General features: G+C 39.5%; 1 protein-coding gene across 7 annotated transcripts in view; it reads right to left on the minus strand.

The window, feature by feature from the left end:
* The window catches only part of LOC119854430 (broad substrate specificity ATP-binding cassette transporter ABCG2-like), a 41,541-nt gene extending 25,132 nt beyond the window's left edge, over positions 1-16,409 (minus strand). Inside the window, exons 1-2 of one of the 7 annotated variants that reach the window (XR_006280940.1) lie at positions 10,377-11,180; positions 2,705-2,922 (exon numbers count right to left, since the gene is read on the minus strand). Coding sequence is in view for 3 of the 7 variants with exons in the window: in XM_038398813.2 (XP_038254741.1) it covers positions 2,705-2,904 (200 nt within the window). In the remaining 4 variants the exon portion in view is untranslated. Of the gene's footprint in view, positions 1-2,704; positions 2,923-10,376; positions 11,181-16,348 lie in introns of those variants that run through there. The other 6 variants (XR_006280941.1, XM_038398813.2, XM_043513506.1 and 3 more) reach the window with 6 other exon arrangements.

Consider the following 16,409-nt stretch of genomic DNA (forward strand, 5'->3'; position numbering starts at 1 on the left):
TCAAAAATGTCTAGGTGTTCTGCTTTAACCGTTAAAACACAATAACTAGATAATGAAGTTACATTATAACACTCAAAAAAATAGTTAAAGACCAATAAAGTGTGCAACTGGGAGTTCTACACAGGGACCAGTGGGAATTAAAATAGAAAACAATGTTTTCAATTATGCTTATAATTGGGCAGAGGTGGGCTGAGCGGATTGTCCAATGGAAGCATGTTCCCCACTTTAAAAGCCACTCAGGAAACAGATCATGTCCAATCAAATTTCTTCTATAACAACAGAAAACTTAAATGGAAAAGCAAGCTGTTACCTTCAGCCCAGGGACAGTAATAACTGTTAATAATTAATTTTCTATATACTTTTTACCTGTGCCTCATTCACTTATCACTTTTATTATTTTATTATTCAATTTTATGATTAAAAAAAAACCTGCAAACTTCCAAAACACAACACGCAATCTCACAATGTAAGAAGTCATCATCACCTGATTCTTCTTAAATAACCATGTTTGGCAAACCCTCCAAGGTCTTTAGAATGCACCCTGGGAATCACATTAAAGTAATTGTGGTCTAACTGTGAATAATTAATATAAAGACCCACCAATCATGTGAGGAAAACTGTGTGAGCTGACTCTATCTGCCCTGGGAAATGTCAAAGATATTTAATATTGTCTTTCCAGCTAACTGTTGGATAAAATGTTAATTCCAAGAACCATAGAGCAACATTAGGTTAAAATTAAAATGGGTATAAAGTTAAAAGACAAGAAAATTTTTGAGTCATTACTAAAGATGTCCATTATAAATAAGAGCCTGTTGACTATGTTTGTTACTGAACATGAGAAGGATCTTGCGGTCTTTATTCAGGCAAGTCTGTCATTGATGTCAATAGGAGTTTTGACTGAGAAAGGACTACAGGGGCTGGACTAATTGTGTTAAGTGTAAGGGTCCCTGTACCTACTAAATTTATCATTAATAGGAACGATATTAAAATTGATATTTTAGAGAAACTAACACATATGAGGGTGGCTATCCTTTCAGCAATCTGGTTATAAACTGTGACCATCTCACTCTTTACATTGCTCCCAAAGATTGTCCAAATCTGGGGGTTTGATTCAGCCCATTACAGACACAGAAACCAGCTACCATGTTTGACTATGGATCTAAACTTCCCCAAAGCTCAGGGGTGTTTGAATCTAAAGTTTTCCTGTAGGCCAAACTCTAATTTACAGCACTTTATATTATACATAATAAAGGATAGTTTATACTTTGTGTGAAACTTCTTTTATTTCTTTTATCAATCTTTTCTCTGCGCATGGTTGTTACAATAATGAGATATCACAACTACATAGTAAAGACATGGGTACATCATGATAGTTCTGGATAGTTGTGAGGGATTTGTTTATTTGATTTTCTATCTCATTTCTTGTAGGCAACAAGGCAGAAGTTGTTCTTTAGGAGAGGGGGATTTTTGTGTGTTTCAATTTAGATATAAAATATCAGATTGAATCTCTCTGTGCTATCCCTCACCCCTTTCCCAGACACATTATATTTGTTTTTTCTTTCTTTGCTGTTTTAGTCAATCAGAAGTGTGATTTATTTATTTATTTATTCATTCATTCATTTGCATTTTGTTTATGGGGAAACAACATACACTAGGTCTACAGTCTAAAGACATATGCTCTTCTCACATCACTGCAAATATGGAGTAACTCTGTTTAAATCAAATGAATTACACTGGAGTAAGACTCTTATCAGAGAATAAAGATTTAAAATTTCACATTTGGTGGATATAGTCACTCTGTGCAGCATGGATGGCTTGGTATATTAAGAAATGCTGTATGGACAAAGAGCAGTACATATAAAGGTCCAATCTTTCATGCATTCTGAGAGCTGAAATTAGAGAACTGACTACAATTACATCATGGAATGGCAGGTTATACAACTAACTTTCATGACACACAATTCAGACTTATCTAACTGGAAACTGGCCAACATTGTACAAGGGATCCTTGACAACAAGAGCAATATCATACAATTACTAAGCAATGACTACTTGTGGCACCTTGGAGACTAACAAATTTATTTGAGCATAAGCTTTCATGAGCTACAGCTCACTTCATCGGATGAAGTGAGCTGTAGCTCACGAAAGCTTATGCTCAAATAAATTTATTAGTCCCTAAGGTGCCACAAGTACTCCTTTTCTTTTTGCGAATACAGACTAACACGGCTGCTACTCTGAAACCTAAGCAATGACTAATAGAAAGCAGTGCAATAAAATTGTGGGCACCCAAACTCTCACATGCATTGTTGTAGCTACAGAATAATACTCTTTGCTACTTTTAAAGACTTGAGGCTTAACTCAAAGCTAGAGCCAGGGTTATTAAAAATACCTTAAGTTCTGGTCCTACATTCACATCTAGGCAGCTGAGTAAATGACCTGATTTTCAAAAGAGCTGAACATCCTGCAGCTTCTATTGACATCAATGGAATTCAAAGATGCAAGCACTTTATCAGGTTAACTTTTTATGTGCCTAAATATGGACTTGGGAGCCTACTCTGAGAGCCTGTTTTTTTGAAATCTTGACCAATTTCTGTACACTATTATTACACAAGTATTCATGGCTCAGTGACTTATCTGAACCTAACTGTCAAGAAAGAAAATCAAATGAACATGTATTCTATGTCAGAGAAGTTTAAATACATACTTGATATCTTTCAAAATTTCTTTATCTGCCGTTTTTCGACAACATATGAAGCCACTCTTCACCTCCACTCTGTAGCAGATGTTGTGAAAGGTCACAATGCTTCCTCTGCTGACTGATGGGTCTTGAGAGGACTGTTTTCTGCTTGGGAGGCCGTTTGTACTTGACATTTGAATACTGATGTCTAACTGGTTGTCTGTCATTTTGGAAGGATTCCACTTCTGTAAACATAAACATTAACAAAGGTATCATAGATAGAGGAGAGACGAAAGACCACCCTAGATGCAATGCAGCCAATTTAGTTTATACTGTATGTACCCTTCAATAAACGTGGGTGTTATACTCAGATTAACCCCACTCAACACTTTTCCTTCTTCCATAATGCTTCCTAATTTTTTCTTCCGTGTGCTGGACTATAAAATGGAAAAGCCCATATATAGATAACATCTAAAACACAACATTAAAAGAACATTAGCACTGCCAAGCCACACATTCAGCAGTAAGGAAATGTAAGGATTAAGGTTGCTGTGTAACTTTAATTCTGTCCCTTTTAATTACATGATGGCATACTATTCTTTCCCCCTGAACCCTTGCCTTATTCCGTGCACGTGATGAATGGGGTTCACTGAACAAGTAGCTATTCTATATTACTCTTTATACTCATTGTTAAAGGCATTACTTTCAAACCCTCCTCTGAATATAGGTCTATTAATTATCATTTCCTCATGAGCTGTTCTATGGTACTCTCATCATCGCATCTTAGTGCTTACCAGTCATCAATGATTTTTTTCTTCACCACATCCTTGTGAGAAGAGGTGGTATTAGCTCCCTTTTATACATTGGGAACTAAGGCACAGAGATTAAAGGCAACATTGTCAAAAGTGTTAACTAAGTTTGGGTGCCCACGTTGAGAAGCCTAGGACCTGAGTTTTCATGTAGTGACCATTTTACAGCATTTTATGTGTTCAGAGCACTGCTCCCATTGACTTCAGTTGCAGCTGTGAGTAATCAGCAGTTCTTCAAATCAGACCCCAAGAACTTCAGATCGAGTATGCAGAAAATGAGGGATACACAGTAGCCTCCTGTGAAAAATCCGGTTTATAAGACTTGTCCAGCTTTACATAAGGAACTCTATGGCAGAGGCAGGAGTAAAATCCAGTTCTCCAGGCCGGAGTGCTGGAACAATTTTTATAGTGGGGGTGCTGATCATGGAAACAAGGGAAATCATGTATTTGGTGTTTGTTATTACTACTTCAAGACAGAAGGTGCGGTAGCACCACTGTCTCCAGGGCCACACTCAGTTGCCTTAAGCATGAGACCACCCTTTCTCTTCCTGCAATCCCCTACCTCGTTCAGCAGACACCTTCCAGCTTCTGTAACAAAAGAGACAGGGGTCCTGCAGAAAGCAGTCTCCTTCACTGCACAACCCTGATTCATTATTTTTATTAGTTGCTAACCATTCGAACATGTTGACTGGTAACTAAATATAGCCTAGACACTAAAATTTGATGTTTCTTTTTTGCTAACCAGGAGGATACACTGTATCTATACACATTTATTTAAGCAATTATATAGCTTAATTTACATTTATTCAGATTCTTAATTTTTACATTTTTTTTATTTTGTTAGAAAATGGTGAATGATGCATTTTCCATTTATTAAATAATGATTGATGTTTTTCTTGTGATTTGTGTCAAGGACAGATGGAAATTCAAATTAAATTAAAAATGCACACAACCAGCTGTTACATTTTTTTTATTAAATAAATCTACCTTAAGAGTGAATGTTACATAAGAAAAAAATGTTTATCAAACGTTTATGAAAGCATGTTTTGCAGTTCAAACTAACCGATTTATAAAGCAAAGGAAATATTATATAATGTGCAGATAATGAACTCAAACAATTGTTCCCCATTATCATGTCCTTCAAGATTTTAGAAACAGTAGAACTCACCCTCTCTCATCTAGTTTTTAGTTGTAGATTGGAAGAAGAAAACAAGCTTTCCTGCTTTTTCAGCTCCCAGTCAGTCTCTTAACTTTGAATGAATTAGTCATTGTTCTGAAATTGAATAAACAGAACTACAGAAAATATTTTCTCTGCACCTGCAGAAGAGGCCACAGCTATCAAAATCTGGTTTAGTACTTCAACAAACTGTGGTTCCCGGGGCTTTGTCAGTGACTTCCACCAATTCAGTAGTTTGACTTCCTTTAAACCTTGGCAGCAAACAGTACTACTTAATATTATTTTTGTATTTAATTTAAATGATTTTAATAGATTGTAATAAGTTCAGGCCTTAACATAGGTTGTCGATTTCAAATTTAATTTTAAATAGTTTTTTTAAATAAACCCATATTTAATTTCCATTCAAAATCCAATTTAAATTAAAATAATCTAATTTTAAATTTAAAAATACAATTTTTTATTTAAAAAAAATCATCTATTTTTATCTGCCCTGCAATCTATTATATTCACAAGGGGTAAGTCTGAGATCCAGACTTCTGCACTGAGAAATAGGAAACGTGGAAGGGAATGATCATCCCCGTCAGGAGCCAGATTCTCCATTCCTCTCCAGCTGTACTTGTAGCAGGAATTGGGGTAGGGAGAAGGTACAAAGTGCTCAGCCTGGCATCTGGTGCAAGCTGGAACTACTACAGCCCCCAGGAGACCATTCCACAACCATGACTAGCTGGAGTCCAGCATACTCCAGCCATGCCTCCTTCCTCCTCCCACATGCTCTGATATGCCCCAGTGTGCCCCCACACCAAGGGTGGCAAAGGGGTAGCATAGAGTCTTTCTGACATCTCTCTGTCTGCAGGATCTGTTCTGCCCAGTGTCTAGCTGCTTTATGCCACCAAAACAGCATAAAGAGGCCACAGTGCAACACAGAAGCTGACCCTAGATTTGTTCTGTTCTGGTTTTACTCCAGAGTGATATGGGATCCTACAGAATTGAAATTACGTAACACCTGCTTCCTATAATCTTTCCACTATTAAAGAGACATTTTCAAGGCAGTAGACCTAAAATAAGACCCACCATGCTTTGTTTTGATTCATGTTTGCTCTCAGGGTTATAGGACTCTTTCTCCACCCTATCTATCAGCTCTTTTCTTGTAACAAGTAGGCTGGTGCCTTTTGGGATAGGTTAATATGATACTTGATTAAATTGTCTTGATCTGGAATTCCTCAAAGCAGCTTAATTTTGGGGCCTTAACCAATCCATGGTGGGCACAGAACCTTCCGATATTCTACAAGAATAGATGGGGAGGACTCTGAGTTACTAGTGAGAATTCTTTCCCAGGTGCCTGGCTGAGGGTTTTGCCCACATGATCAGGATCTAACTAATTTGCCATATTCGGGGCTGGGAAGGAATTTTCCTCCTGGTCAGATTGGCAGAGACTCTGAGGGGTTTTTTCCTTTCTCTGCAGCATGGGGCACAGGTCACTTATAGGTTTAAACTTTGGTAATATGGTGGATTCTCTGTAACTTGAAGTTTTTAAACCATGATCTGAGGACTTCAGTAACTCAGCCAGAGGTTAGGGGTCTATTATAGGAGTGGGTGAGGTTCTGTGGCCTGCAATGTGCAGGATGTTAGACTAGATTGTCAAGATGGTTCCTTCTGACCTTAAAGTCTATGAGTCTAAGAAAGTATTTGATATTGTTGCTGTTTGTCAAGAAACCAGTGGAGCCATTAACACAGGGAACAGTGACCTCCCTGTCAATGATAATATACCCAAGGGGCTGCATTTGAGAGATAAGCCACATAGTTGTGTTCCTGAAGCTTTGATAGCACATTGGCTGCCTTGTAATCTTTACTGAAACCAGAGACTTAAAGTGCAGCTTGCTTGTTAAAGTTGCTGCTGCCAGTGGCTGAAACAGATGTCTTTCTGAATGACACCCAAAGAGGCCTGGCACTATTGAGGTCTAGGGTTCTTCATAGTTGGGAAACATTTATACTCTGTCTCTTGGGTGACCTTTTTAAAAGTAATGTTATGAAGATGAGGACACTCTCCCCATCTCTCCAGTGCACTGGGACAACAAGAAGATCTTAAAAGTATTTTGTGATATGAAAGTTCATGTTGTTACAAAGCAACGGAAATAAAAATACCACAAAAAAATTAGAAAATTGTTTTAGGAGCAGAAGTGCAGTTCACTAAGGAGACTCCTCCTCCTGGCCTCAGCCCTGGCAACTGAGAGCACCCCCTTAGCCACCAGGTGCCATATAGCAAGTTAAATCAACTTCCTGCGTTTCAGGAATTCCCCTACATCAAATGAATTCCCAGATGCCCTGGTTAGGATAGATCTCGGCCTCCTTAGCATGGCCAGAATGGCACAAAGCGACTAAAGCACAAGTTAGAATTTAGCCTGCCCTTAAATTTAAAATTGACTTTCCTGAGCTTGTATTGCTTTATCATGCAACATTACACCACTCTCAAAAATATAGGAAAACAAAATATGAAACATTTGGTGACATGTTGAATAAACCCCCTGTAAACCAGGAACACAACAAATGATCCTCTCCAATAAGGAAAGCAGTGAAAAGCACTCCAAGCTAACTGAAGGCCACCTTTTTGAAAGCAAGATGTGACCTTGCACAGCTACATTTGTGCATACTTTTACTGCAATTGACTCACAATTGTTAAGTCTTAATTAATTCTAAAAAATAATTATTTTGCTGTTCTAGGTGATGTATCAGTCACAAATTAAAATCTGCACTACCTGCCTCTCTCCTCATCTGAGTCTTGTTATAACAAATCTTCCATTGTAGCAATTCCCTATGGGAGAAATTGGTGTGTCTCTAATCTTGTTCCAAAAGGCAATGAGCCACTAGCAGCAGTAATATAATGGTGGGCAGACTTTTCATTTGTTTTTGTTTTTTAGTATTTTTTCTATTAATAATGCAAACATTCACTGAGAGATTATATAGTTTACTCAGCAACAGGAAGATTTTTATAAATCAGTAAGCCTAACCATGGAAAGATATGGGCATGTTCCTTTTGATGTTTGCTTTGAGATAAGAGCAAAGGTAGTTAATGTGTTTTACTATTATTTGTTTTCTCAGAGTGGAAGGTTTGTGTCACGTTATTTTGTGTCTGATTTGACAGTCCTTTTGCAAGTAAAACTCCCAGAGAACAAAGAAATAGCAAAGAAAATATAAATCAAATTAACATATGTATGTGTAATGAAATTTCATTTCCAATTCACAAAAAACTCTACAAACATATGCTCATCTACTCTAGATTTTAATGGACAGATAAATATCCAATAAAATAATGTGTCACATCATCATGTATAGGCATCAACATACTATAAGTAAATAATCAGAATAAATTAGTTTGTATTCAGAAGTATTTTTCCAGTATGATGAACAAAGGGGACCATATCATCATTATATCAACTTGGTTAAAGTAAGTTATTTTCTCTGTAACTTGAAATGTCACCCACATTGGTGACATATTCATGAATGGTACATGCTGTACTTTTTCTCTTTCAAAAAAATCTTCCTCAAACACTCATCCTTGCCATCAAGAAGTGAGTCATCATCAGCATTAATTCTTACCCCAGCACCTAATTTAGAAAAACCCCCAGCAGGAAACTCTTTGGATCAAGCAGCAGTGTAATCTCAACAATATCTTCTATGGATTACTAATATTTCATACTTGATGGATGATCCAAGAATAAATCTAAAAAATCCTAGTTGAACACATTTACACTAGCAAGCTGATGACTTGTATTCATATGATGTAATGCTATAAATGGACTAATATAAGGGCAGCCCTTACAGATGTTTAAATCCCATTAGAATCAATGGGAGTTTTGTGTGAGTAATGGCTTAAGTACTGACCACACAATAGATAAATCCATATTTTCTACCACAACACATTATTGGACCTTTAGTGCTCCACTTATTTCATTACTCCATTTTTCTGTGTAACCAGGTTGTCCCCATTAAACCTATCCTCAAGAAAGATTCTCACTTTCAGACCTTCCACTGCATCCTTTCAAGGCAGAAGTTCAGTATCCATAATCTCTCTCAAACTATTAATCATATTACCAAGTCAGGAGACAAAATAATTTATCTGGAAACATTTAAAATATTGAATCTTGATATTTAATCTTTCTTCTAACTGAACAGTAAAAATGCTCTCTTTAAAGAAATCATCATATCTTTCTGTCCATAGATGCCATAACTTAAGGTGTTTTCCTCTTTGGGGTTTGAAAATGTTATTTAAGTGTGTAAATTCGGGTGCATACAGGGAGTTTTTCCATGCATTGTACATTGACTTGTATAGTCCAAAGGCCTGGTTCCCCTCTCACAGACGCCAGGGTAAATCAGGAGTCATTGACTTGAAATCAATGAAGTTATATGGCTATCAAACCCACATGATCCATGGCAGAACCAGACCTGAGATTTTTAAAGCAACTTTACTAAAAATATTTGCCACCCTACGATATTTTATATTAACAAAGAGATTATGTGAACTCTTGTCTTAGCAATTTCCTACAGTAACCGACCGGCACAGGACAAGTTTTCTAAATCATAAAGGAAGAGCGCTTGTAGCTCAGAAATGCAATTGCAAATCGCAAAACCCAACAACTCATATTTTAACTGGTTTTCAAAAGACCAACCAGTTTATTCTAGGTATTTTACTTCTTCAAACAAACACATCAAGAGCTAAAATTAACTAAGAATATATCATTTTAGAGCCAAAATCAACTCTCGTTAGTGTTAATGAGTTTTCCAAAGGAAGCATGATCAAGCCTTTTTAAAAAGATCCTAATTTTCAACATCCCATAAACCTGCCAGCCATTCATTAGTTAAGCTGTTACTTCTCTTATTTATAATGGGTACAAAGTTTAACTAGTGCAAACTGTCAGGTGAAACCCTCCATAAAAGCATATTGTAGCTGTATATTTTAGTTCTCTATATAAATACAAGTACATGAAACGTATATATAAATCCTGTATTTTGTACAATGCTTTATTACATATGTACACAGAGCACAGACAGGTATATGTATGTACATATGCATATATTTATATAGGAAACCGGTGTGGTATATGTGGATTTATACACAGCACAATCCCCATTTTCATTAATGTTTTGGGGAAATTAAAACCATTTGTGTAAAAGGGGATTCAAGGATTCAGAAAATCAGGTATGTTAACGGGTTACTGATATACCTGGGGATGTGTAACCTAGATTTAGAGAAAAGGGTATTGTGTACTAAACAGGTTTGAATAAATGAGCTCTTGTGTGTGTGTGTGTATGTATGTGTATTATATATGGTACATACACATACATCCAAATTTCTAAGCAAAATGTTCTTTTTTTCCTCTCCATATACTAGCTCTTGAGCTCTTTAACTATTCAGCCAACAGTCTTACATGAGTTTTCTCCTTAACTTAATAAAATACATTATTACTTTGGATATCTAATTTTATTGGTAACTTAAATGCAGTGGGGAACTCCAGGCAAATCACAAAACATTTTCTTTCTCACTGTCAGTCAAACCAGCTTCAGAATCTAATTCATTAGTTGGTGGCAGAATAGCACTTCCACTATTGTTTTTCTCACCTCTCCTCTCCCTGGCACAGGGAAGGACACCAGTCACTAAATTAGACAGTTTAAAAAAATAAACTGCCATCAATAAGGTTGAAAGTCCCAGTTGACTTACCCAGTGGATCTCGGTCTGTGCAGAAGGCAGCGGCAGTGAAGAAGTTTACGGGTGATACAGACAGGTACTGGGAGCACAGCTGGAATCAGGGGAAGAGCAGTGAGTGGCAATTGCAGCAGTGATCCCAGCCTTTTATGCAGCTCAAAGGAAGGTGAAGTGTCACCAGTGGCTCACCAGGCTTTCTGTAATATCAAGGGCTAATCCACAGGAAACCCCTCCTTTCTCTCCCCTACAGAGCCTTGCAAAGGACAGTCACCTCCCCTCCTCTTTGCTGCTGAAATGAGAGAGGCTCTCAGTCTAGGGGCAGGGACAGAGGCACATGCAGCTCCTAATCTTAGCTTTTCTAACTCAGGGTGCCACAAATGAACTAAAGTGCATCGGAGCAGGAGTTCTTCATCCCCCCACAGTCTTGTGCCCAAGCTCAGTCACTGCCACTGGCAGTATGCCTGGGGACACACCACCAAACAAAAGACAAAAGACACTGCCAGTGTTGACTTTCTGACATACTACAGCAGTACTACCAACTGTGGACTCACAAAGATTCCACCAAATGGGCTAATTATTAGTATGTATTATGTGCCCACAATGCACATGGTACTGACTGCAACTTGTTGTGGGGTGTTTTCTCTACTCTAACAGCCCTTCTTCCCCAGTGCTGAATATATTGTACCTGTAAGTGTAGACAAGGCCAAACCATGTTCAATAGCATTTCAGTAACCATGGTTAAAACTAGATTGGAGCAAACCTGGTCACTCTTCCTGGTTAACCATCTCCAGGACCAGTGCAGTAGTACCTGTAAATGACACCTGTTGTCAATTCCTTGGTCTGGTGAAATGTGTGGGTCAAATGGTGCAAACATCTTTCAGAGACTGTATGCAGTCCTCCAGATCTAGGACTGGATCCTCAGGTGTACTGGAACTCCATGTTATTTCATCTCTGTGTCCTCAGAACCTGTGGGCTACAGGGCTGCTCTAACATACGCTGGCAGGAACAGTCCCCCAAGGGCCATTACACTGAAAGGGATAACCGGAGCACAGCATGCTCAGGCCATACCTCCTCAAGTTGCCACATCTGTCTCACCCTAGAAGACCCTGTAAGTTGGCTTTGCACCACCAGGGGATTCTCCTGTGACAGAGAAATACCCAACTGCCCCTTCAGTCGAGTCCCCTTTATGCCACCACAGCAGTACAGAGAGGACTTAGCCTGTTGGGTATGAAATGTTATATTGTTCATGGTTTATTAAGTTACATGTGTGTATTAGACCCAATAATCAGTTTCTAAGGATATTGCAGCAATCCAAGATGGACTCTTGTGACTCCATTTTGTGACCCCACTATGCACTGTCAGCTTGGCCTGCAAGTAACTGGATTAAACTGTTTTTTCCTGCCTCTGGGCGATCTCAAGGCCAAACCACCTCAGACTGTTTCCCGTCTTTCCCAGGAGCATACCATGTTTTCCTGCCACACACTGTATAAAAGGACTGTAATCACAGACTGGTAGTGCAGTCCATCTTGGGTCTTCCTGGCACCAGCACACCATCGAAGAATATCATTCACTTCTGAGGTGAGAAGAAACAGGAAGATGCATTCCACCTTATCTGCTCCTGTTCCTGGGAACGTCAACAACAAAAGGGTTCTTGGTCCATTTCTTCCATGCCAACTGTCATCGAGGGACTCTCCAGTGCTCCTCCTCTACGGGTTCCAGTTACCCACGGAGTGGAGGTCCTGGACTTCGCTGCCACAGAAGTGCTGGGAATATAGTGAGACATAATAATTAGGTTTTTCTTAGTTGGGGTTACATTTTCAATTGCCAGGGTGGGTTCTGTATTTTTGGGCCTGAGCTTTATGCTCATAGGAAGGGCTGCTGTGTCACTGGCTTTGTGTTTGTTTATATAGTTATTGCTCGTTTACATTTATCCTTTCCCTTATCTGTAATTTATCCCTTAATACACTTACCTGTTGTTTAACCCTTATTTCTGGTCAGTCTTTATTATTTATGCACATAGGGAAGAGGGAAGGAGATCTACACCAGTCCAACAGTGACAGATACGGCAGAGGGCGGGTCTGCTCTTCTGAGAAAAAGGAGCTTGTTTATACTCTGTTACCTAAACCCATTTACTCAATTAGAGTTATCTTGGCTCCCCTTTGAGATAACAAGCCTGGGCTAAGGAGCTGGACCCTGGTGATCAGATTTGCCCGATAGATGCCTGCAAAACTAAGCCTGAGTGTCCAAAGCTGGCTCTTCAGAGTATTAAAACACCACCTCCTTTTTACCATGGTGGGTGTGTCATCCAAGAAATACGGCCATGTCCTTAAGTTAGTTCTTCAATATTCTGCTTCAAAGTCAAGTCCCTAAGAGAAGGAGTCTCGTAAGTGATTAGGCTGGGCCTACAAATACAGGAGGTATCTTTTCCCTGTGAAGTGTGTCTTAGTGCCTGAAATCAGTCATACCTGTCCTCTGAAGTTAGCAGCATCCAACATGTTTGAAAGTCCCTTGGACAAAATAGCTGGTTTACTTGCCCATATTTTCAAAGCATTCAAGGAGATCTACTACTCTGAGGTTATTCATCTGAATTTTATTATCAAGCTCTTTGACAAGATTAACAGCCCCTTAATTAGTTTATTGATTAAAATCATTCCTGTTGAAAGTATGACACACACAAATATAAACTAAGGACTTTTTCAGTAAGAATGCTTTTTTTACTTTCTAAAATAGAAACAAAACCAGGGACTTTTGTCAGCCCTTGAGATGTTAGATAAGATTTATACATTTTCTAAAGAGACATTTTCACTTTTAAGTAAATATAAAGTATTTCTACAAGAAGAACAACACAGTCAAGAAAATGCAGATTGGTGATATGTCCAGCTTTCTTGGATATATATATACACCTTGGGCACATGCGTATATCATCACGTATGAAATACCTTTCTCACCTGTTCTACTCTTTATTTTATTAATTAATTTTGATGTAAATAGTTTTGTATAAAGATAGCTATACAAGGCTCTGGGCCCTCCAGCACTCAATTAATATTAGGTATGGACCAGCAGCATTAAAGAACCAATCAGATAGGAACTCAGCCAGCCAGCCACCTATGAAAAAGTTCCTATTCACCCCTTCATCATTCTGAGAACATACCTGCAGCAGCCCTCTCCAAACCCCAATCAAACTGATGTCTTTTTCAGCATGCCAGGAAGGTCACCAAATCTGGGCTTTCTCAGACTAAGAGGGGGAACAATCTCCGGAGTCCTGACTCCCCCAACTCCCCCAGACAGTTACTGCAGTTATTATTATTTAGTGAAGACTATTCTGTGAAGACATTTGATTATAAGTCATTTAATCATAGACAGCCAGAATAGAGTCTACACATTTTTCAAGATGCTCTGTCACAAGGCCCTGCTGAAATCCATGTCAAAAACTCCCATTGACTTGAATTTTACAGGATCAGGCCCATAGTGCTGTTCTGCTCAAAACACCAACTGCAAAAATGGCATTGTCGGATTAAATTACTCAGCGTCTCTCTATAATGTCCCTTTATATTTGCTCAGTTTACAAATGAAAGGATGTTTTTTCTAAGTGCCGGTCCTGCAAACAGAGCCTGGGCTCATCCTTGAACATTAGCATCCTTAACAAAGGTTCTGCCGGCCATATGTCATCCTCAGATACACTTGTCGTGACTCCAACATCTTCAGATTATTCCCTCAGTGACAACTCTCTGTATATCGCTAGAAAGCCGAACTGCTCTGCTGTTCTCCCAGCTAAGAATGCATGACAGACACTCATAAAACAATAAAAATATACTCCTAAGAGTATAAGCATATCATAAAAACAGATGGTGAACTTGAGTAACAAGTTACATGAAGGGTTTGACCTTTCAGACCAGCACTTTATGATCATCTGCCAACTCCATTACACAGCAAACTCATTTCCTCCTGCAGCACAACACAGTCATGTAACAGACCCTGGGCCCACTCATGTTCCCTTCGCATAAAATTCCTGCTGAAGTCTTGCGTGAGTCAGATAAGCAGGACATGGCCCCTTGCAATGGTGTTCATAGACCTTATGCTGCAATGGCCACGAAGGAGTTAATGGCCAGAACTGCTACTCCCCCACCTGTGGCTCATTATTTGACTATCAAAAGCTGTGATAAAAAACTGCAGCTCAGGCAGAAGTGGGCTGCTGCCAGAGAGGCAAGGGAGCACCCCAGCAGAGAGCTGGCAAGGAGCTGCTTTAGGAACAGATCCAGAAACCAGTGGGGAGAGGTTGCTGGGAAACAGTTAAAAGGGACTGGATTTTCTGCACATAGTCAGGCCCCTGGGAGGATTACAAAACAGGGATTGAAGAGTAGCTGGCATAGGCAGGCATGCTGGAATAATTTTTATAGTGGGGGTGCTGATGATGGAAATCATGTATTTGGTGTTTGTTATTACTGCTTCAAGCCAAGGAGTGTGGCAGCATCCCCAACATCCCTAGTTCCAGCACCACTGGGTATAGGCCAGATGACCAGGGTAATGGGGTCTTAAAGGACCAGTGAACCTTAAATAGTCCTTTAGGGGGAGCGCACAAGCCCTCTCTCATCTCTGTATCAGATGCTGTCATGCTAGACAATGTTTCATAACAGGTTTTCAGCAGCTTCCATATCTCATTTAACACTAACTATTATAAAAGGGCATTGTCTTATATATCCACAATATTGTTTGGCAAGAGTCCATGCACACATGCCCTGACACTCTACTATGAACCTTCTCAGGTCATCCTAGATGTTGTATTTCAGAGTAGCAGCCGTGTTAGTCTGTATTCGCAAAAAGAAAAGGAGTACTTGTGGCACCTTACAGACTAACAAATTTATTAGAGCATAAGCTTTCGTGAGCTACAGCTCACTTCATCGGATGCATTTGGTGGAAAAAACAGAGGGGAGATTGATATACCCACACAGACAACATGAAACAATGGGTTTATCATACACACTGTAAGGAGAGTGATCACTTAAGATAAGCCATCAACAGCAGCGGGGGGGGAGGGGGGGAAAGGAGGAAAACCTTTCATGGTGACAAGCAAGGTAGGCTATTTCCAGCAGTTAACAAGAATATCTGAGGAACAGTGGGGGGTGGGGTGGGGGGGGAGAAATAACATGGGGAAATCGTTTTACTTTGTGTAATGACTCATCCATTCCCAGTCTCTATTCAAGCCTAAGTTAATTGTATCCAGTTTGCAAATTAATTCCAATTCAGCAGTCTCTCATTGGAGTCTGTTTTTGAAGCTTTTTTGTTGAAGGATAGCCACTCTTAGGTCTGTAATCGAGTGACCAGAGAGATTGAAGTGTTCTCCAACTGGTTTTTGAATGTTCTAATTCTTGACGTCTGATTTGTGTCCATTCATTCTTTTACGTAGAGACTGTCCAGTTTGACCAATGTACATGGCAGAGGGGCATTGCTGGCACATGATGGCATATATCACATTGGTAGATGTGCAGGTGAACGAGCCTCTGATAGTGTGGCTGATGTGATTAGGCCCTATGATGGTGTTCCCTGAATAGATATGTGGACAGAGTTGGCAACGGGCTTTGTTGCAAGGATAGGTTCCTGGGTGAGTGGTTCTGTTGTGTGGTGTGTGGTTGCTGGTGAGTATTTGCTTCAGATTGGGGGTGCTGTCTGTAAGCAAGGACTGGCCTGTCTCCCAAGATCTGTGAGAGTGATGGGTCGTCCTTCAGGATAGGCTGTAGATCCTTGATGATGCGTTGGAGAGGTTTTAGTTGGGGGATGAAGGTGATGGCTAGTGGCATTCTGTTATTTTCTTTGTTGGGCCTGTCCTGTAGTAGGTGACTTCTGGGTATTCTTCTGGCTCTGTCAATCTGTTTCTTCACTTCAGCAAGTGGGTATTGTAGTTGTAGGAATGCATGATAGAGATCTTGTAGGTGTTGGGACACCATCATAGGGCCTAATCACATCAGCCACACTGTCAGAGGCTCGTTCACCTGCACATCTACCAATGTGATATATGCCATCATGTGCCAGCAATGCCCCTCTGCCATGTAC

This window comes from Dermochelys coriacea, chromosome 4 (assembly GCF_009764565.3).
Source record: "Dermochelys coriacea isolate rDerCor1 chromosome 4, rDerCor1.pri.v4, whole genome shotgun sequence".
NCBI classification, from domain to species: domain Eukaryota; kingdom Metazoa; phylum Chordata; order Testudines; family Dermochelyidae; genus Dermochelys; species Dermochelys coriacea.